The 23838-nt window shown below is 41.5% G+C and overlaps 1 protein-coding gene across 2 annotated transcripts in view; it reads left to right on the top strand.

The window, feature by feature from the left end:
• The window catches only part of KCNK12 (potassium two pore domain channel subfamily K member 12), a 186504-nt gene extending 167871 nt beyond the window's left edge, over nt 1–18633 (top strand). For both annotated transcript variants that reach the window (XM_075338035.1, XM_075338038.1), the window contains one exon: nt 18114–18633. In XM_075338035.1, coding sequence (XP_075194150.1) covers nt 18114–18165 — 52 coding nt within the window. In that variant the 3' untranslated portion in view covers nt 18166–18633. The remainder of the gene's footprint in view (nt 1–18113) is intronic.
• The last annotated feature ends 5205 nt before the right edge of the window (nt 18634–23838 follow it).

Genomic DNA, 23838 nt, shown 5'->3' with positions numbered 1-23838 from the left:
AGAAGGTATTTATAAAAAGCCTTTTATCACAGCTTTACATCAATGTGGCCACTATTCTTTGTAGTGTACCACCCCTTTGAATACCGTAAACTGTAATAAACTGTAAATAAAGTAACATTACCCATCTATTAGAACATGAACCAACAGTGTTTGGCTTTAAGGGAGTTACAAAAGGGTTGAACAAGAGTTGTTCACAGGCTGCCCCAGCAAAAAAAAAAAAACTAAAATCACACACACAAAATAATACTGGAACGTTATCACATTATTCAGTGGTGTGAAAAGAGTTTGCCCCCTTCCTGATTTCATATTCTTTTACATGTTTGTCACACTTTAAAAGTTTCAGATCACCAAACAAATTTAAATATTAGACAAAGATAACATAAGTAAACACACCTGTTCTCAATCAAGAAACCACTTAAATAAGACCAGCCTGACAAAGTGAAGTAGACCAAAAGATCCTCAAGAGCTAGACATCATGCTGCATGTCTACTTCACCTTGTCAGGCAGGTCTTATTTAAGTGAGTTCTTAATTGAGAACAAGTGTATTTATTTGTGTGTCTTTATCTAATATTTAAATTTGTTTGGTGATCTGAAACATTTGTGTGACAAACATGCAAAAGAATAAGAAATCAGAAAGGAGGCAAACACTTTTCCACATCACAGTATACACTGTTAGATCCCATCCGTCCATTCAATGGTGTTGAGAAGCTTTATATGGTTACAGACCTCTCATCTCCACATCTCCAACTCTTAAGCCTGCTTTACACATTGCAATTTCGCATACGATATCATATGCGATTTGCAGCACCCCCATCGTATGTGTGGCACGTTAAATTTGTTGAACATGCCACACAAACGATTAACCCCCATCACACATACTTACCTTCCATACGACCTGGATGTGGGCGGCGAACGTCCACTTCCTGGAGTGGGAGGGACGTTCGGCGTCACATCGACGTCACGCAGCAGCCGGCCAATAGAAGCGGAGGGGCGGAGTTGAGCGGGACATAAACATCCCGCCCACCTCCTTCCTTCCGCATTGTGGGCCGGGAGCCGCAGGACGCAGGTGAGATCTGTTCATCGTTCCCAGGGTGTCACACACTGCGATGTGCTCTACCCCGGGTACGATGAACAATCTGACGTAAAATTCGTCAGGAATGAACGATGTGCGTGCGATGAACGGTTTTTCGTTCAATCGCAATTGCACGTCGCTGTCACACGCTACAACATACCTTACGATGCCGGATGTGCGACACTTACGACGTGACCCCGCCGACACATCGTAAAATATCTTGTAGCGTGTAAAGCGGGCTTTAAGCACAAGATAAAGGGACATATCTTTTTTTTTATATAGTTAAAAGGGCTGTCCAGACATTGGAATTTAACAACCTATCTACTGACTAGATCATCAATAGCAGTTCATTTGGGGACTGACAGACATCATCCCTACGATAATCTGTTTTTTGCTCCAGTGGCAGAAATTTATAAACATTTTGATGGGAGATGTTGGGTGCAGCTCAATTTAAAGTGGAGCGGTTGTCAACTGTCTAATGTGCAAAAGAATGGAGGTTGTAGTGCAGTATCTCATAACGGCAAAACAGCTGATCATTGGGGACATCAACTGTTGGACCCCATCTATCGTCCAGCAGCTATTGATGACCTGTCCTATAGTTTTGTCATCAAATTCTTATGCCCGGACAACTCCTTTAAGCCACACTCCTCCTTACCCCACCCAGTTCTCTTTGTTCGGCAACACAGAAAATAGCACCCCTAATGAGGTCCATTAGTGCTCTCACACAATGTCATACCCCTTTTATGCCCTCCACACAGTATGATGCCTTAACACTCACGATGCCCCCAAATTGCCACCTCCACAAATGATGTTACCACAGCCCCTCTTTCACACATTATGAAACCACCACTAAACTGAGAACTCCCCTCTCCTCTGTTATATTCACCTGTATCTGCATCCTGAAGGTGAAGATGCAATTTAAAGGGGGACATGATGTCAACCTCCTGGGTCAGCGGGGCAGCGTAACAAATCCAGTAATGTCCCCTTTGGATCCGGGAAGGTTGAAAGGCATGTGTTAAGTGGCCTAATCTGGAGACCTTGGTACCCAGTCAGAAGTCAGGGGCATATGAATTTCCCTACAGCTAATTGGCAGGGTGCCGGTTGTCACACCCCTACCGATCAAACATTGATAGGTTATCGATATTATAGTCCCAGACAAGTCATTTAATCAACCTCACTTTCATAGAGAAATGATAGAGAAAAGGAGAACAAGGTAGCCTGGGAACAGCATCACCTCTAATGTCATTTAACAGCCCCTTCACTTGCGACAAGAGGTATTGGGGCAATTTATCAGGAGAGGAAGGTGTGAAGTAAGTTTTGGTCTTGGCTGTATTGCCCTTATCTGCTCCAAATGTATTCAAGTGTCACACAGTATTTGATAGGTTTGGCTCATCTTTACATATAAGACTTCTGTCTACACCTGATTTTTCACTTTTTGCTCCTCTCTCCATTGGAGTGAGTTTTTAAATCACAATTCAAAAATCGAGCTTAAAGGGTTATTCGGATTCCTATCGCCAAGATCCCATCCCAATATGTAGTAGGTGTAATAATAATGATAATATGAGCAAATACCTCCAATTAGAAACGTAGTATAGTTCTTCTGAAAAGCAATGTCGCTTACTCATGTTCAGGGCATTGCAGGACCTTGGGTATCCATGATTACAAACATGGACATAACCATGGATACCTAAGGTCCTGCAATGCCCTGCACATGAGGTAAGTGGTATAGTGAATCAGAAGAACTATACTAGATTTCTAATTGGAGCTATTTGATAATATTGGAACAAAGCAGTAAGGAAAATCCAGCTGGACTTCAGAGGATAAATAAAAACTCTTCTTTATTTATTTCAACTTGATAAAAAAAATATCCAAATTGCAAGTAAAGACACCGGCTTGTGCTATCTTCTCGGCGGCTAGCTGCCGTGATCCGTGCCGAACCATTGGATATCAACAGGAGGATCTATTCAGGCTTGTCTCTGCAGTGGTGAGCAGTTTTTTGTTTTTTCTATATTTGCCAAATTTGATAATATTGTTACTTTTATTACACCTACTATATATTGGGATAGGATCTTGGCGATGGGAATAACCCCTTAAATCTTATTTACATTGCAACCCAATGCCCGGCACACACCTTTAGCTAAAGGCCCAGTCACACTAAACAACATCGCTAGCAACATCGCTAGCAACATCGCTGCTAACGAACAACTTTTGTGACGTTGCTAGCGATGTTGCTGTGTGTGACATCCAGCAACAACCTGGCCCCTGCTGTGAGGTCGCTGGTTTTTGCTGAATGTCCTGGGCCATTTTTTAGTTGTTGCTGTCCCGCTGTGAAGCACAGATCGCTGTGTGTGACAGCGACAGAGGAAGAACTAAATGTGCAGTGAGCAGGGAGCCGGCTTCTGCGGACGCTGGTAACCACAGTAAACATCGGGTAACCAAGGAGCCCTTACCTTGGTTACCTGATATTTACCTTCGTTACCAGCATCCGCCGCTCTCACTGTCAGTGCCGGCTCCTGCTCTGTGCACATGTAGCTGCAGGACACATCGGGTAATTAACCCCATGTGTACTGTAGCTAGGAGAGCAGGGAGCCAGCGCTAAGCGGTGTGCGCTGGTAACCAAGGTAAATATCGGGTTGGTTACCCGATATTTACCTTAGTTACCAAGCGCAGCATCACTTCCACGCGGCGCTGCTGGCTGGGGGCTGGTCACTGGTTGCTGGTGAGCTCACCAGCAACCCGTGTAGCGACGCTCCAGCGATCCCTGCCAAGTCAGGTTGCTGGTGGGATCGCTGTAGCGTCGCAGTGTGACATCTCACCAGCAACCTCCTAGCAACTTACCAGCGATCCCTATCAGGTTGGATCATTGTTGGGATCGCTGGCAAGTTGTTTAGTGTGACTGGGCCTTTAGGCCTCATTCACACATCCATATCAGTGCTTTGGATCAGTGTGTCATCAGTGTAAAAACATGGACATGTGAATCGCACCATAGATTATAATGAATACATGTGGTATCCATGAACAAAACAGATACCACACATACGTTACACACGAATGTCTGAATGAGGCTTAAAAGTGGTGATAACACAAATTTGCAAGTTTCCATCTTTCTTCTTAGAAGAAACTAGTGAAAAGCTTTTGATAAATCTCTCCTATTGAATGAAATCAGGGGAAAACTTCAAGGATTTTTCAGCAGTTTTCTATATATATAATAATAATAATAATAATAATATATATATATATATATATATATATATATATATATATATAATTTTTGCTTTGACACTTGAAAAGTAGCAGGTAAACAAGTAGGGTGGAATGCGATTTTTTTTTTAAACTGGCATAAAAAAATGCATTTCTCACCCCAGTAGGAGGATGAAGAAAAATTGAGAAATCGTTATAGATGGAAGTATTATAAATGTAATTATGTGCCAAGTTTATGAAACACCATAGGAAATTTTGATCAATTTGGCACAAATTATGAGAATACAGCCACAAGAAAAGTACAGTAATAGCTGGACTTCTAAGTTTTTGCAATAAGCAAAATACAACATACTTTTTCTAACTACAGCGATGTCGGCAGTGTGAATATATTGTTACCTAACTATCATATATAAATGAAAGCCTTGTTCCAGCTTTGTACTTATGCTGTAGTGTGGGTTTCCAAAGCCCAGGGTAAGGTAACCATTGCGCCACCTAACCCGGTAATAATGCAAACTTAAAACAAATAATAAATACAGAGACAGTTACACTAAATGCTAAGATATGTTATCAATGAATATAGGAATATGAACATGCATTAGTGCGAAGAAAATAAATATAAAAATTGAGGTACAGTCCCCAATGGCTCTTGTCTTGACATCAGGGACAACTGTCAGAAGTCAGAAGCATATGTACTTCCCCGGATCTTTAGCTCTAGGAAAGCAAGTAATTTTTTCTTATTCTTTTTTATCAATTTTCCCCCTTAAAGGGAATCTGTCAGCAAATTTTTGCTATATAATCTGAAGACAGCAGGCTGTAAGAGGTACTTTGCACACTACGACATCGCAGCTGCGATGTCGGTGGGGTCAAATCGAAAATGACGCACATCCAGCGTCGTTGTCGACATCGCAGTATGTGAATCGTTTTTACTACGATTAACGAGCTCAAAAGTGTCGAAATTGTATGACCTGTGTAGTGTCGGGCATTTCCATAATGTCGCTGCAGCGACAGGTATGATGTTGTTCCTCGCTCCTGCGGCAACACACATCGCTGTGTATGAAGCCGCAGGAGTGAGGAACATCTTCTTACCTGCGTCCCGCCTGTAATGAGGAAGGAAGGAGGTGGGCGGGATGTTTACGTCCCGCTCATCTCCGCCCCTCTGCTTCTATTGACCACCTGCTGTGTGACGTCGCTGTGACGCCACACGACCCCCCCCCCTTAGGAAGGAGGCAGTTTGCTGGCCAGAGTGACGTCGCAGGGCAGGTAAGTGCATGTGAAGCTGTCGTAGCGATAATGTTCGCAACGGCAGCTATCACAAGATATCGCATTTGCGACGGGGGCGGGGACTATCGCGCTTGGCATCGCTACAATTGGCTTGCGATGTCGTAGTGTGCAAAGTACCCCTAAGGGTTAACACAAATTTAAGAAATCTCTTATCACACTGTTTGCAACTGTTTACCTCCAATGTTTGTTTTAGCTTCAGCAGATTATCATTGCTAGACTTGGCCAGCAAGAGGCCAGCTAGTCCACCACATCCCATGCTGTGATTAGCAGCTCACTGTCCATAGACTTTGTATGCAGGCAGCCTGATGTGGGCGGGGTTAGCCTTCTCAGCTCTACTGCATTGCTAAATCTAAAAACTTTGATTGTTTTATATCCACTGCACCCAGTATGCTAAGTGATACATCGTTGGAATCAGGGTCTCTTTGCCTACACCATGCTGCTCTCAAACAAAGCAGCAAAAACCTGGTGACAGATTCGCTATAAGAAATTTCCCCCATGAAATTGTCATAGTGCCCCCATACTCTATTCCACTGAATTTATATTAGAAACATCCCCTAGGGGCATTGAATAATTTTCAAATATATCTATTGAAAAGTGTGGAGGATTTAAAGGCTATAAAATTTCGCAAATTTTACATAGTTTGTCTGCAAACAATCTCTAACCACAGACTAGGGTTATTTTTATAGTTGGCTTCCCAGCCGAAGACAGAAAAACCACATATAGACCGTAATTGTTGCTGCTCATTAGACCCAAGTGTTGATCTGACAGCCGGGCAGAGACGCCATTTAAACAGTCTCCTGCAAGTTAAAAATAAAATAGCGTTAATACAGAAATTAGCTGGGGATTTTCAGCTTCCATTAGAGGCTTCTGTTGATCGTAACGTGATTCCCTCCCACTTAAGATCTGCAAACTACATATGACATGTTTGTCACATTCGCTTTGTAATGTTCATGTCAGCACAATCGCTTTATCATAAAACACAACTCTGTAATTAATTTTGCTAAAAATAACATTTTCCTCTGCAGCTGCAGAAACGGAATCTCAAAGGAATAATTCTCTATCATGTGCCATGAAAGAAGGAATTTTTTTCTATACCATTAATTTCAGAAATGAAAATTCTAAAATTCTGACCTAAGGAAAATGGGGGGGGTCACCTTCAGAAAATAGAAATCATTTGTGATCGATTATTCTCTGTATGATCAAACCCATGAGGACTCTTCCACACCTCGATCCAATGTCGGATCGCAATGCATGGACTGGCCGCGGTTCTCTTGACCCAAGCGTGACAGATTCTTATATTTCCATGAGGCTGTCATATTTGGGTCAAGAGACACGTGACCAGTCGTTGATAAAATCCCATTTTAAATCATTGCTAACAATCATCAATTAACTTCCTATATTGCCCTACTGTAGTTTAATTAAAAGAACCCTTATCCCGTGTATCAGAATTTTTATACAATAGGGCACCATGGACTTCAATGGTTGTGATATCAAATCTCTCTGTACAATTTGGAGGCTGTATAGATTCATAATAACTAAGACCATGTACATGGAGCCTTAGGTCAGTTTTATATGACCTTAATACGAGAGCAGATTTGCACATATATAATCGCTGAATAGCATGACCTCATGTCTTTCCTGGTCCTCAGGTTTCTCCTGGTCCTCAGGTGGATCTTTATGATGCTGTCAGGCCACAAACTCTATATAACAATCATGTGATTCCTTAACCCCTTCATCCCCCGGGCACTTTCCGTTTTTGCGTTTTTGTTTTTTGCTCCCCTTCTTCCAAGAGGCGTAACTTTTTTATTTTTCCATCAATCTTGCCATATGAGGGCTTGTTTTTTGCGGGACGAGTTGTACTTTTAAATGAAACCATAAATTTTACCATATAGTGTACTGGAAAACGGCAAAAAAATTCCAAGTGCGGAAAAATTGCAAAAAAGGTGTGATTGTACAATAGTTTTTGGGATATTTTATTCACTGTGTTCACTATATGGTAAAACTGAGGTATCTATGTGATGCCTCAGGTCGGTGCAAGTTTGTAGACACCAAACATGTATAGGTTTACTTGTATCTAAGGGGTTAAAAAAAATTCACAAGCTTGTCCAAAAAACATGGCGCACATTTTGCGCCATTTTCCAAAATTCGTAGCATTCTCATTTTTCAGGATCTGAGGCTCAGTGATGGCTTATTTTTTACGTCTCGACCTGACGTTTTTAACGGTACCATTTTTGCGCAGATGCTACGTTTTGATCGCCTGTTATTGCATTTTGCGCAAAATTTGCGGCGACCAAAAAACGTAATTTTGGCGTTTGGAATTTTTTTGCCGCTACGCCGTTTACTGATCAGATTCATTCATTTTATATTTTGATAGATCGGGCATTTCTGAACATGGCGATACCAAATATGTGTGTATTTTTTTATTTTTTTAACCCTTTAATTTTCAATGGGGTGAAAGGGGGGTGATTTGAACTTTTAGGTTTTTTTATTTTTTTTAATTTTTTAAAAAAATTTTTAAAACTTTTTTTTTATTTTACTAGTCCCCCTAGGGGGCTATAGCGATCAGCAATCCGATCGCTATTATCTATCTGCAGATCTCAGCTACAGAGCTGAGAACTGCAGATTTGCTGCTTCACTTTCAATGCCGGCTGTATTCCGGCATTGAGAGGAAGTGAGTCATGTTAGCTACAGGCGTCATCACATGACACGTGACTTCCGGTGGGGGCGGGGTAAGTGACTGTCATGGCGGCGTCCATATACATATCACTGCCAGATTTTGGCAGCGAAATGTAAGGGGTTAATGGCCGCGGGTGGAAGCGATTCCACCCGTGGCTAGCAGGCACACATGTCAGCTGTTGATAACAGCTGATATGTGCGCGGATCGCCGTCGCCTGCCGGCGGCAGGGGGCGGGGTTTACCGTCACACGATCCATGACGTACCCAGTACGTCATGGGTCGTTAAGGGGTTAAAGAGGATCAACCACCAGGATGTTCATATATAAACTAAAGCCAGTGCTATACTGGCGCTATCAGACTGATTCTATACATACCTTTAGTTGTGAGATCGGATGTATAGTTTCTGACATACAGGCAAGTAAAGTTTGTGAAATGCACTGGTCACTTGATTGATAGGTGCTGCAGAATATCTAATAGGTGGGTTGAGTTTTGCTAGTTATTCTTGCCCCTGTCTGCCTGTCCTTCCTCTCCCCTGTCCTTCCTCACTCCTTCCTCACCCTGTAATAACAGAAACAGGGGGAGGAAGGACAGGCAGGTAGACAGGGGTGGGAATAACTAGCAAAACCCAACCCACCTATTAGATATTCTGTAGCTTCTATAAATAAATAAATAAATAAGTCTTTAATTAAATAAATAATTTTTAATTTAATTTAAATATATCTTTATTTTTATATAGCGCTAACATATTCCGCAGCGCTTTACAATCTATCAATCAAATAACAGTGCATGTCACAAAATTTACTTGCCTGTATTTATTATTATTATTTATTATTATAGCGCCATTTATTCCATGGCGCTTTACAGTGAAAGAGGGTATACGTGCAACAATCATTAACAGTACAAGACAGACTGGTATAGGAGGAGAGAGGACCCTGCCCGCGAGGGCTCACAGTCTACAGGGAATGGGTGATGGTACAATAGGTGAGGACAGAGCTGGTTGCGCAGTGGTCTACTGGACTGAGGGCTATTGTAGGTTGTAGGCTTGTTGGAAGAGGTGGGTCTTGAGGTTCCTCTTGAAGCTTTCCACGGTAGGGGAGAGTATGATATGCTGAGGTAGAGCGTTCCAGAGTATGGGGGAGGCACGGGAGAAATCTTGTACGCGATTGTGGGAAGAGGAGATAAGAGAGGAGTAGAGAAGGAGATCTTGTGAGGATCTGAGGTTGCGTGCGGGTAGGTATTTCAGAATGTTTACATCCGATCTCACAACTAAACGGTATGTATAGAATCAGCATGATAGCACCAATATAGCACTGGCTTTAGTTTATATAGGAAAATCCTAGTGGTTGTTCCTCTTTAAAGGAATCAAATCTGACACTAGATTTATGCCTCCTAATCCTAGAGCAGCATAAAATGGAGACAGAGAACCTGAATCAAGCTCTGGGTCACTTACTTCTTGCTGAAGTTTTGATAATATGATTGTTATATCTGCTGGGTTTCTCAATGATCAGCTTTGTCTAACCTCACACCACATTTGATTGACACTTTTCTGCTTAAACTGTGCATAGACAAAAACTGCCAGTCAGTGGTGGACGATGGGGTGGTAGCCAAAACCCATGACTATCAAAAACTACATAGCATGGATTTCATCTATGTGAGGACTGGTAGAAGTGCAGGAGATAAAACAGTGGTTTATCAAAAGTACAAGAAGCTCCTTGAAGGGAATCTGTCTCCAGGTTTTTGCTACCTCATCTGAGAGCAGCATAATGTAGAGACAGAGACCCGATACCAACAATGTATCACTTAGTTTACTGGGTGCAGCTGTTGTGACACAATTAGAGTTCTTAGATGTAGAGGAGCTCAGAAATTTAACCCCGCCCACACCACAACTTTTAATGTACATTGTATATTGATAGTGAGCTGCTTATCATAGGAGGGGGCGTGTCTGGATGACTTGGCAAGAGAAATGATAATGTACTAGTGATAAAACATTCACTGTATCCAAACAACAGCACACAGTTTAATAAGTGACACCGCTGAATTCTGTGTTTCATCCCCTATTTCCTGATGTCTTCAGATTACATAGCAAAAACCTTACAGATTCTCTTTAAGTGACAGTGCTAGAATCAGAGCTTCTGCATTTCTCAAATTGGGTTGACATATTCTCATTAAGTTTTTGGTGTTGGTATAAACCAGCGATAATATCTACGGGGATATCTGAACTCCTTTCAGGCGAGCAGGTTTAATTTGTCAGTGGTACAAAGTAATTCTTCATCAAGGTACCCCATACCCTTCCCAACAAAAAAATGCATGCCAAACAAGTATCATATCGGTATTTATCAATATTTATCCTACATCCATACCCCATGGCTCAGACCATGTTTAGTCTGTGGGTATCTTTCTCCATAGATTCGTCTGAACCTATCCTTTATTTATAAACACATAAGCAAAGAATCTTGCAGTGTTTTTCAAGATCAGATTTATGCAGTCGGTCCCAAAAATGTTCTTTCATGGACATAAACTGACATTGGTTCTGGGATCCCTGTGTATTTACATAGTAATGAAATCAATCTGCAATTGCAATCTAAAACATAGACTGCAGTAAACTATAGGAAGGAAAAAACGTAATGACAATGATGCCAAGTGACAGGTGGGAAATTGTGCCGCTTATCATTGTGAACATGCCACATATGCCTATAGCACAAGGGTGATTGTAAAGACAGTGCCAGCAGTGCAATGTCACTTCCTACAAGATCAGATATTCAACTCATAAGGATTACTATCAGGGATCCTAAAACATAAATAAACATAATATAAATTATATATTATGTTATATTATATATATAAATATAAATAAAACATATATATATATAATAAATATATATATATATATATATAAATAAATATAGATATATATATTATATATATATATATTATATATATATATATATATATATATATATATATATATATATATATATCTTTAAGCATATATAAGTCGACAAATGGCAGAATGGAAAGACAATACAGAAATTATTCTCCTATTATGTCTCTAAACTCCAAGACGGGAAATGGTTTACTTTATGAGTCTTAATAATCAAATTGTTAACCTAAATTGTCTTGAGCACAATATATACAGCAAAATATTTAAATGTATCCACTTATCCTTTATGAGAATTTGTCAACAATATCAGTATGATCTGGGGTGACAAAAACTCATCCAAATTGTCACAATTAAAGGTTATATGACATAAAGACAAGAGGACACAAAGTGGTTGAGATGCAACAATATGTATCAAAATTTAATAATACATACAAATATAGTAGTGCACAATAAGTACAGTAAGGATAAAAAAGACAGAGGTTGCAAAAAGCACTGAAAAATGGAGAATATCACATGGCATAAGTAATTGTATATAGATAGAAAACTAAGGACCATGTGATTATCCAAGATATTCGCTGGTGAAACAGAAGTTGGCATACAGCAACAGCTAATATGAAGCAGTATACAATGCAATGTAATGCAATATAAATGCAAAATCATATCAGGGCTGTATCAGAATATACAGGAAATCAGCAGTGTAACATGGCGTCAATCAGCCTATATGAATAAAAATATATGTACCATGTGGTTGTCCAGAGTAATCACTGGTGACCCAGGTATTAGCATACAGCAATTGCCGATATGAAGCAGTATATAATGCCAATACAACATCAGTGGAGAAACATACCACAGCAGTATCAAGGTAGAAAGAGAGTCAGCAGCGTGACATAAAAGTGCCGAGTGCAAGGATACAGGACCAGAAGTCCCCCCCTAAGTGGTATATATTTTTATTCATATAGGCTGATTGACGCCATGTTACACTGCTGATTTCCTGTATATTCTGATACAGCCCTGATACGATTTTGCATTTATATTGCATTACATTGCATTGTATACTGCTTCATATTAGCTGTTGCTGTATGCCAACTTCTGTTTCACCAGCGAATATCTTGGATAATCACATGGTCCTTAGTTTTCTATCTATATACAATTACTTATGCCATGTGATATTCTCCATTTTTCAGTGCTTTTTGCAACCTCTGTCTTTTTTATCCTTACTGTACTTATTGTGCACTACTATATTTGTATGTATTATTAAATTTTGATACATATTGTTGCATCTCAACCACTTTGTGTCCTCTTGTCTTTATGCAATTAATTTGAGTGGTTTGCATCCTTATTGTTTATGGTAGCCCATACAGGTCTTTCCATATGATATTCTTAATGCTTTTTTAGCATAGTATACTTATGATTACTACTCCGTTATCACTCCTATGGATATTTTTGTATTTCTCAAGGTTATATGACAGTAGGAAATCCTCCTAAGCCATTTATATAGCTGTGCAGGTCAGAAGGTAGCTTAAACATACCTTGATATTTGTGATCCAATGACTTATTCTAGTAAAATGGAAATTTTTTTTATATGTAAATAAGCTGTTAAGATCTATGGGCCGGATATAGACTTCCCTGAGAATCTGCCTCCAGAGATTATTATAAATGAAAGGCAGTGTTACCAGTGTGAGACATGTAGATCAGGAGAGCGGATTGTCAGTCATTACATGTCTCTTTCATTTTAAATAAACTCTGAAGGTAGAGTCTTAGGGAGATCTATGTCCGGCCCATCTTAACAGCTAATTTACATATTAAGAAAAAAATAGTCTATAATAAGGCACATATATCAAGCTATCATTTTATAATAAAGATGGTTGGCCACTTGGGCCAAATTGAGCAATTCATCAGACTTTAAAGGGCGAACTGTCAGTAGGATCAACCTTTTTAGTCATCTATATGAGCATTTAGGTCATGGAGAGGTTTCTATGACTTACGTGCTCGTATAGATGACTAAAAAGGTTGACCCTACTGACAGATCCTCCGTAAAAGTCTGATGAATCGGGAAGTGGCCAACCATCTTATGTGCAGGGGTGACTCACCAACATTAGCTATTGGAGGAGATAACATTGGGCAATTTAAATATTAACATTTTGTTCTCGGGAAAATAAGATATCACTAAAGGATCCCCTTGGAAAATGGTCCCCTTGGGAAATGTATGAACACTCAACCAAGTTGAGCGTTCATGTGTGTGGGGGAGTCAATAGAGAAAACTGTTGTCTGGACAAGGTTAAAAAATTGTCCTAAGACAATAGTAAGCGCTTGACCCAAAGGACTGCTGGTTTGTGAGATTTTTTAAATGTGGAAAAAATCTCTATTTTATATCATTAACCTTGTTGTCTGGACAAGCATCCAAGTGACAGATATCTCATGTGTAATGGCATCTGCACGTCCATACACATCAGTGAGAAGTTGGTGTAAGCTGCCATAGTAAATTCTACAAGGTAAGGAGGACAGGGCACTACTCTATATATAGAGACACATGGGGGAAAAAACCCTTAAAACATACACAGCCATAATGCTGAACGCAGCAAAAAAATATAGGCAAGAGAAGCACTGATGCTGGAAGAACATAAGCGCAGCTACGTGGTGCTACTTCAAAAAAACGGCAACATGATCCACTGTATGAAATAGTAGAAAAATGAAGAGCACTCACCGATGGTTGCTGTGCAAATAGGTGGAAGTTTATTCACAAGTGCGGCATTACATGTGGTGGCAGGCGGGGAGGGAGCAGGACGGGGCAGCACATCAGACGACGGCCGTTTCGCAATCTAATATCTATGTAATAGAGTGTGAAAACGGCCGTCGTCTGACGTGCCGCCCCGTCCTGCTCCCTCCCCGCCTGCCACCACATGTAATGCCGCACTTGTGAATCAACTTCCACCTATTTGCACAGCAACCATCGATGAGTGCTCTTCATTTTTCTACTATTTCACACGGTGTAAGTTGCCATTTTTGGTGGGACCAGTATTGTGTGGATAAGGATAATGTTGGAGGGATGGATTGGGCTTGTTGAATCCATTATTTAACATGTCTTTTATTTTAAAATGCTTAATCCTTTGTTTCAACATACCTGATACTTTGTCACCAGCTTACTTTCCTCTCCCCATACAAACCACATGCACGCTCGCCCAAACTGAGCATACACCTATATGAGGTGTTAGGATTTTAAATTGACAGCTGAGAAAGAAGCCGTCCATCTGCTTCTGAAGGTGTATTGCCAGATTTAACCTATCTACTCTACTGGTCTTTATGACTATAAACATTTTATCAGTAGAGGAAGCACAATGTAACATAAAAGTGCTCTCGGAGTGACTTAATATGTGATATATGATAAGATGTGTTCATGTTCCGAGTCCTATTATATATTCCATTGCGGTCACTTGAAATGCTGAGGGTTGCTTTTCCCCCGGACCATTTTCCATTTACATCAGCTTTCTTCAACGGCTCTTGAAAGACTAATGTTATCACTTGTGTCACGGAGAAGAGATAAAAGCATTATGATGAGGCCGGGTGCTTGATGAATGGATCGTATGTAATATCATTTCTATTAACATATTCATTTACAGCACATGAACCAGTAAAAATGTTGACATAGAACAAATGCAGCATCTGACTAATTTTCAGAGAGCAGCAGTGTAAAAGGAAATTAATTTTATTTGGGGCATGTCATAAAGATTTATGATACATATTTTCCGTTCTATACTCTTTGATTAAGTCAGAGACAGGGACACATCAGGTAATCTCTTTGCTCGTCGGCGTCAACTTTCCCTGAGTCACTTTCGAATGCTTGACTAATTACGGTATTTAATTTATTCACCGTGTTTCAGTCTTATGCTGTTTAGTTACAGAACACTAAAGCATTTCGGGAGCCAATAGTTGCATTATTTACTGTAACTTAAAAAATATGAGACTGTAAGTTGCTTTAAAGAAAAATGAATCGACCCATTAATAATTAACAGCAGCATGTAAATGGTTAATAGCAGGCCCTCAGAGAAGCAGGCATCTGACCATGCCCCCCCTCTGATAAGCAGCTCACTGTCTATATACAGTGTACACAGAGAGCTGTGGTGTGGGTGGGGTTAACTTTCTGATCTCTGCTACATCTAAGAACTCTGATTGTGACACAACTGCTGCACCCAGCAAGCTAAGTGATACATAGTTGGAATCAGGGTTATTTTCCTACATCATGCTGCTCTCAGATGAGCTAGCAAAAACTTGATGACCGATTCCCTTTAAAGTATATTAGTAAGTACAATATATTTCTATTTGTAAAACGTAAAAATATTCACACCGGTAACCACTTTATATGAAAGATTTCATTTCCTGGTGACAATCACTAGTTGGAATTATCTGATTGCAGATTTATACGGTTTTAAACCACACATTGGGCTGATGCGCAAAACTGTATTACAGCATAATACAACATCCCAAATTGTACAGAGCCCATGGAGCTCTATGGGGTCTTATTGTACCTCAATAATATATTTATTTCCTACAGGGATTTCCAATATCACAAAGATATTGTTCTATAAAGCATGGCTTCAGTTCTAAGGATGAATACTAAAGTAATGAGGTGTGATTGGGGTTATATGGCGGCACACTGAAACTCCGAGCAGGGCAGACTCCAGGTTTTTGTGGGACTCGTGCGAAAGAGTTTCAGTGGGCCCCATGCACAAGCAGACACGCACATACACAGATACATACATACATATACAGGCATACGTACATGTACATATTTAAAGAGAAATTCAGAAAAACACATATAAACAGACAAATCCATACACAGTCATATACGCTGACACACAGACACACATCATACATACACACACACAGAGACACATTAGAGGTATTAATATGGGGAAGCCAGCAGCAGCCTCACTCATCTCCCCCACTTGTCTCCGTCCAGCTCCTCCTGGGCAAGGGGCTGTGCAGCATGATGGCAGTCACTAACAGACATGGCCGCGCACAGTGCACACTGACACTGCTGTTTATACATCACAGGAGGGACAGGGGGTATAGAAATTACTGAGGGGCATACACATTACTGAGGAAGGGGCATACAGCAATGGAAGGGCATACAGCTCCAGAGGGGGGGGATACAGCTCTGAGGGGTATACAGCACTGGGGTGGAAGGGGACATACAGCTCTGGGGGGTATACACACTGAGGTGGAAGGGACATAGAGCTCTGCGGGGTATACAGCACTGGGGTGGAGGGGATATACAGCTCTGGGGGGGTATAGAAGTATGTAGCCCCTACACTCCTCCATATAACATAATGCACACATATTGATCCACATAATTTAATGCAGCGTCATATTCCTCCATATAATGTTATGCATTATGTGCCCCCATGTGGCAGCATTATGCAACCCCCATACCGTTTAATGCAGCCCCATAGTGGTCTGGCCACCGTGATTAACACACACTCACTTCTTCTACATTCCCCCGTTGCTTGGGTCTCCTCACGAGTCCATTGTTCTGCCGCTCTGACAGCTCAGCACACAGGCGCACACAGTAATGACGTCATCGCGCTCCGCTGTACTGAGCTATCAGAGGCACAGAATGATGAGAGAGAGCGCGCTGCTCACTCTGTCATCAATGCTTTCAATTGTATCGGCATCTGCGATGCCGATACAATTGAAAGTGCGATCCTCATTGGGGAGCCACGAGAGGGGGGAGGCACGGTTCAGTGCTGAAACCAGGCTTCTCTGACTCACGGGCTCCAAAGCAGCTGCATGGCGTGCCGCCATTGGCAGTACGCCACCATGCCATCTGTGAGTGGACCCCCTCGGCGATCCAGGGCCCCGACACTTGCCCAGGTTTACCGGGGGCTGACGCCGCCTCTAACTCCGAGCACCACTATACGGCTTTGTGCATGCGTCTGAGGCCTAAAGACAAGTATTTAATTAATCATTTATAGTCTACAATTTAGAAATGTGATTAAAACAAGTATAAGGTATTTTTATATATGAAATATCTTTTTTTATTAAATAATTGTGCATGATTGATATAACTTGATATGATTGACATACTGAATGAAACCCATTGATGAGAATTTAGCAAAGTAGAAGTATAGGTGCTGCATAGGTTTACAAATATAAAGTTGCTCCCTTTCGCAAACAGTGCCACCCCTGTTCTCAAGTTGTGTTGGTATTACATTTAAGCCTCACTAACTTAAAGAGGACCGACCAACAGGATTTTCCTATATAAACTAAAGCCAGTGCTATATTAGTGCTATCATGCTGATTCTATACATACCTTTAGTTGTGAGATCGGATGTATAGTTTCTGAAATACAGGCAAGTAAACTTTGTGAAATGCACTGTTATTTGATTGATAGCAGCTACAGGAGATCTAATAGGTGGGTCAGGTTTTGCTACTTATTTTGCTCTGCCTGTCTCTATTACAGGGGGGAGGGGAGGAGGGAGGAAGGGAGAACATAGAGACAGGGTCGGGACTAGCAAAACCTTACCCACCTATTACATATTCTGCAGCTTCTATCAATCAAATAACAGTGTATTTCACTAACTTTACTTGGCTGTATTTCAGAAACTATACATCCGATCACACAACTAAAGGTATGTACAGAATCAGCATGATAGCGCCAGTATAGCACTGCCTTTATTTTATATATGAAAATCCTGTTGGCTAGTCCTCTTTAAATGTAGCCTTATTGTAATACCAGACACAACCCAAGAACTGGTGGGGTCTGTTTTGGATAAGAAAGCAGTTATGTTTTGTTTGTTTGTTTTTCCTTTTTGTCTTGTTTGTTTTTCTTTTATTTTTTGGACAAACCCCTTAAAATGATATACGATAAAACGATAAAATTATATACGGTATATATATATATATATATTCATATAAATAAAATATGAAAAAATTTCAATATTTAATTTAAAAAATAAATCTTCCACAAATATGAAACAACAATAACATTTCTTTGTGTAACAGGTATTCAAGCAGCAAGAACCAGTGCTTTGGACTTCCAACTACTCGAAACTGAATGCAATTTTATTGAATTTAATATCTGATGTATTTTTATTTTTTTTCTTTCTATTTTTTTTTTTTTTTGCTAAAACTACAGATGTCACAGAGAACACAGCTATTGCAGAACGGTATAGAAGACATGAACTCTAGTTTTCAGGTCCTTATCTTACTAACGGCATGCAAAAGCACAAAATATCATTTTTAATACCTGCGATGCTCTTTTGTACATTTTTTAAAGATATTTACTTGGAAAAAAAAAAGGAAACATATTTTTTTTCTTATAGGCATCTTCATTTTGTTCATATAGGATTTATGATATCTAACGCTGTAAAAAAAATCCTATTATTTTGTTGTGTTTGCTATTCACAAAGTGCTTGATGGAATGAATATGCAACTAAGGGAATGCTTTCCACATATAATTGGTTTTTATTTTGTGCATGATTACAACATATTGCTGTAAAAGTGCTATTTAAAGAGATAAAAGGATCAAATGATATTTGTATAAAAAAAGAAAAATCAAAAACAAAAAGGAGTGTATTGTTTTACTGACTGAAGTTTGTTTTGCACTTTGATGGGTGTCAATGTATTTGATAGATTTCCAACAAAGCACTATCACTTTACCTTTACTTTAGTTGATGATAAGGGAACGATACTTAAAACGAACCTGTCACCAGATTTTACCCTTATAAGCTGCAGCCACCACTAGTGAGCCCTTATATACAGCATTCCAGAATACTGTATATAAGAGCGCAGACCATTCTGTATTATGTAAAAAGATCTTTATTAATCTTACCTAGGGGGTGGTCAGGTCCAATGGTCGTCGCTGGTCTCCGCTCCGGCGCCTCCTCTATCCTTGCGATTACCATCTTCCTTTCTAGTTCGATGTTAAAGACGCGTCCTACGTCATCCACACAGAGGTCACCATTGTGCTCCTGCGCAAGCGCACTTTGATCTGCCCTACTGAGGGCAGGGCAAAGTACTATAATGTGCAGGCGCGGGGAAAGGTCAAAGAAAAAATGTGCATGCGCACTACAATACTTTGCTCTGCCCTCAGCAGAGGAAAGAAGGTTTAATCATAATCACAGACGAGGATTCTTTACTGTACGAGCAGTGAGACTATGGAACTCTCTGCCGCATGGTGTTGTAATGAGTGATTCACTACTAACATTTAAGCAGAGACTGGATGCCTTTCTTGAAAAATGTAATATTACCAGTTATGTATATTAGATTTTATGACAGGGTGTTGATCCAGGGAACTAGTCTGATTGCCGTATGTGGAGTCAGGAAGGAATTTTTTTCCCCATTGGAGCTTGTTTGACACATTGGGGTTTTTTTGCCTTCCTCTGGATCAACATGTTAGGCTACGGGTTGAAGTAGATGGACTTAGAGTCTCCCTTCAACCTTAAAAACTATGAAACTATAAGCACAGTCAAACAACAAGCTTTATTGCATGCGGAAGATGACTGTACTCTGCTGTGAACAATAAACAAAAGAAAAATTGATGTGGGCTGCCGCCTGTGTTTAATAACCGGCACAGATAAGGCAGACAGCTGCAGGCTGCAACCCTCAGCTGTCTGTTTTACCTTGGCTGGTTATCAAAAATAGAAGGGATTACATGCAGTTTTTAAAATGTATTTAATTAATTAATTAATTAAAAAAATCAACATGGGGTCCCCCCTATTTTTCATAACCAGCCAAAGTAAAGCAGACAGCTGTAGGCTGGTATTATCAGACTGGGAAGGCCCATGGTTATTGGGTTCTTCCCAACCTAAAAATAGCAGCCTGCAGCTGCGTTTGAAGTGATGCATCCATTAAATGCACAAATTCCGACAGTTGCCCAGCTCTTCCCGATTGCCCTGGTGCAGTGACGATCAGGGTAATATTTGATGTCAGCTGTGAAGTTACAGTTTGCATCAAGTCCACGAGTTATTAACGGAGAGGCGTCTATCAGACATCCCCCTTACTAACCCGGCAGGCGTAGAGTTAAAAACCCCAGACACACAAACAGAAAAAAAGTTTATTTTAATAAAGACTCCCTCATTCACCAATTTATTAATTCAAAAGAAACCCTGGACGTTCCAACGCAATTCACTGGCGTAATGTCTCACGATGTCAGTCGATTCCTATCGAGCTTCATTCTGAGAACAGTTGAACATTCTCAGAACGAGGCTCCATAGGTCACTCCCAGTCAGCGGCAGACCCGGAATTTCTCACATTACACCCACAAACTACTTAAGTATATTATATTGTGATTATTGTCACAATTTTAAAATTTATATTTTTAAATATTTAGAGAACCTTGTATCATTTCCTTGACACTTCACAAATACTTGCTATTTAGCATCGATATGTTACTTAAAATCCCAAGAAAATTAATTTAGGTTTGTGTGTGCAACATAAAAAAATGTGGAAAACTTCACAGGGTATGAATATTTTTTTCAAACCGCTGTATATATTTATTTATGGTAAATGACAGGTCGTGTTTAGGATTCTGTTATTTTGCTGTCTAATTTATGCCGCTATTTATATCTGAAATGCGCAGTATAAGGTGCGATAATGTCACTAATCTCCATTTCTCTAGATGTACAGAATGTCTGCCTATGTCCAGCCTTAGTTTTACTGCTGCGTTGCTGGGTCATAGGTAAGGTAATAACATAACATGCGTGCAACCCAAATATAGATTTATAGAATTCTTTGGTATTTCACTAACATCTATATTTAATGCAGCTGGGCCGGCATCTGAATAATTCAATATATTAAGGAGTTTTCCACCGGCTCTGGAAAGAAAGGCTCTGCAGTGTTCAGCAATGCACCCGCTCCTTTTCACACCGCTCCAATATAGGGAATATTCAGCGTCAATTCAGATGCACCTACAATATCAATAGCTAAAATAGAGAATAGTTATTTATAGAAAACAGATCCATTAAAATCCAGCTTATCAAACTGTATTCACTTACTATCTCGCCCAGAGTTCAGTGCTGACAAGCCTGCAATGACACTTGATTGACTGCAGCGTTTACCTTCCATCAGCTTGTGAACAAAGAACATAAAGCCCGCTTTACACGCTGCGACATCGCTAGCCAATGCTAGTGATGTCGAGAGTGATAGCACCCGCCCCCATCGTATGCCGATATGTGGTGATCGCTGCCGTAGCGAACATTATCAATACAGGCAGCGTCATACACACATACCTGCTCTGCGACGTCGCTGTGGCCGGCGAACCGCCTCCTTCCTAAGGGGGCGGTTCGTTCGGCATCACAGCGACGTCACTAAGCGGCCGCCCAATCAAAGCGGAGGGGCGGGAATGAGCGGGACAAACATCCCGCCCACCTCCTTCCTTCCTCCTTTTCCGGTGGACGCAGGTAAGGAGATGTTTGTCGTTCCAGCGGCGTCACACATAGCGATGTGAACGACAAACAACATCGTTACTGCAGCAGCGATAATCGAGAAATAGGGGGGCATGTCACCGATGAGCGATTTTGAAAGTTTTTGCGACGATTCAAAATCGCTCATAGGTGCCACACACAACGACATCACTAACGCGGCCGGATGTGCGTCACAAATCCCGTGACCCCAACGCGATCGCTTTAGTGATCTCGTAGCGTGTAAAGCCACCTTTAAGCCAGCTTTACACCTTACAATTAGGTGTGCGATCTCGTATGCGATGTGACACGCCCAGGTCGCATATGCGATTGAATGAGATTGCACATAGGTCGTTCATTTGCTGTCACACGTGCGTTAGTAGTCTATGTTAAATTGATCAATTTTGTGTGCGATCCTTTAGATCATGTGTTCTATGACGTATGCATTGGGCACCCTTTTTTTTTTTATTTATTGACTTGCCAAGCGTGTGTAATGTGTAGGGATGCGTTTTTACTATGTCATCTGCCATTCAGCTCTGCTACATGGCCGCTGACAGCAGACACAAACAGCCATGTAGCAGAGCTGAATGGCAGATGACAGCAGACACAGACAGAGCCGCACTGTCAGAATGAACTCGGGTGAACCTCACCCGACTTCATGGTCATGCTGCGGCTCTGTCTGTGTCGCGTCCTGATTAGCGGTCACCTGTGAAGGACTCACCGGTGACCGCTAATCTCCTGAGTAAGTGAATTGAGCAGCCCTCTCTCATATACTCACCGATCCCCGATCCCCGGCTCTGCACGGCGTTCACACTGCTCCGGCGGCTTTTACTGTTTTGAAAAAGCCGGCCGCCCATTAAACAATCTCGTATTCCCTGCTTTACCCGCCCACCGGCGCCTATGATTGGTTACAGTGAGACACGCCCCCACGCTGAGTGACAGGTGTCACACTGCACCCAATCACAGCAGCCGGTGGGCGTGTCTATACTGTGTAGTGAAATAAATAATTAAATAATTAAAAAAAACGGCGTGCGGTTCCCCCCCCAATTTTAAAACCAGCCAGATAAAGCCATACGGCTGAAGGCTGGTATTCTCAGGATGGGGAGCTCCACGTTATGGGGAGCCCCCCAGCCTAACAATATCAGCCAACAGCCGCCCAGCATTGCCGCATACATTAGATGCGACAGTTCTGGGACTGTACCCGGCTCTTCCCGATTTGCCCTGGTGCTTTGGCAAATCGGGGTAATAAGGAGTTATTGGCAGCCCATAGCTGCCAATAAGTCCTAGATTAATCATGTCAGGCGTCTATGAGACACCCTCCATGATTAATCTGTAAATTACAGTAAATAAACACACACACCCGAAAAATCCTTTATTAGAAATAAAAAACACAAACATATACCCTGGTTCACCACTTTAATCAGCCCCAAAATGCCCTCCTTGTCCGGCGTACTCCAGGATGGTCCAGCGTCGCATCCAGCTGTGCTGCATGAAGGTGACAGGAGATGCAGAATACACCGCCGCTCCGGTCACCTCCACACAGCTAATGAAGACAGCCGCGCGATCAGCTGAGCTGTCACTGAGGTTACCCGCTGTCACTGGATCCAGAGGTGGATGCAGCGGTGGCCGCGGGTAAGCTCAGTGACCGCTCAGCTGATCGCGCTACTCACCGCTGCTCCTCTCACCTCCACGCAGCAACTGAGGTGAGTAGCGCGATCAGCTGAGCTGTCACTGAGGTTACCCGCGGCCACCGCTGCATCCACCGCTTGATCCAGTGACAGCGGGTAACCTCAGTGACAGCTCAGCTGATCGCCGGCTGTCTTCATTTGCTGTGTGGAGGTGACCGGAGCGGCTGTGTCTGCTGCAGCTCCGGTCACCTCCATGCAGCAGCACTGGATGCGACGCTGGACCATCCTGGATTACGACGGACAAGGAGGGCTTTTTGGGGCTGATTAAAGTGGTGAACCAGGGTATATGTTTGTGTTTTTATTTCTAATAAAGGATTTTTCGGGTGTGTGTGTTTATTTACTGTAATTTACAGATTAATCATGGAGGGTGTCTCATAGACGCCTGACATGATTAATCTAGGACTTATTGGCAGCTATGGGCTGCCAATAACTCCTTATTACCCCGATTTGCCAACGCACCAGGGCAAATCGGGAAGAGCCGGGTACAGTCCCAGAACTGCCGCATATAATGTATGCGGCAATTCTGGGCGGCTGTTGGCTGATATTGTTAGGCTGGGGGGCTCCCCATAACGTGGAGCTCCCCATCCTGAGAATACCAGCCTTCAGCCATATGGCTTTATCTGGCTGGTTTTAAAATTG

Source organism: Anomaloglossus baeobatrachus, chromosome 3 (genome assembly GCF_048569485.1).
Source record: "Anomaloglossus baeobatrachus isolate aAnoBae1 chromosome 3, aAnoBae1.hap1, whole genome shotgun sequence".
Classification (NCBI taxonomy): Eukaryota; Metazoa; Chordata; class Amphibia; order Anura; family Aromobatidae; genus Anomaloglossus; species Anomaloglossus baeobatrachus.
Note: the sequence above shows the minus strand (reverse complement) of the source record. Positions and strands in the feature narration are given on the sequence as shown.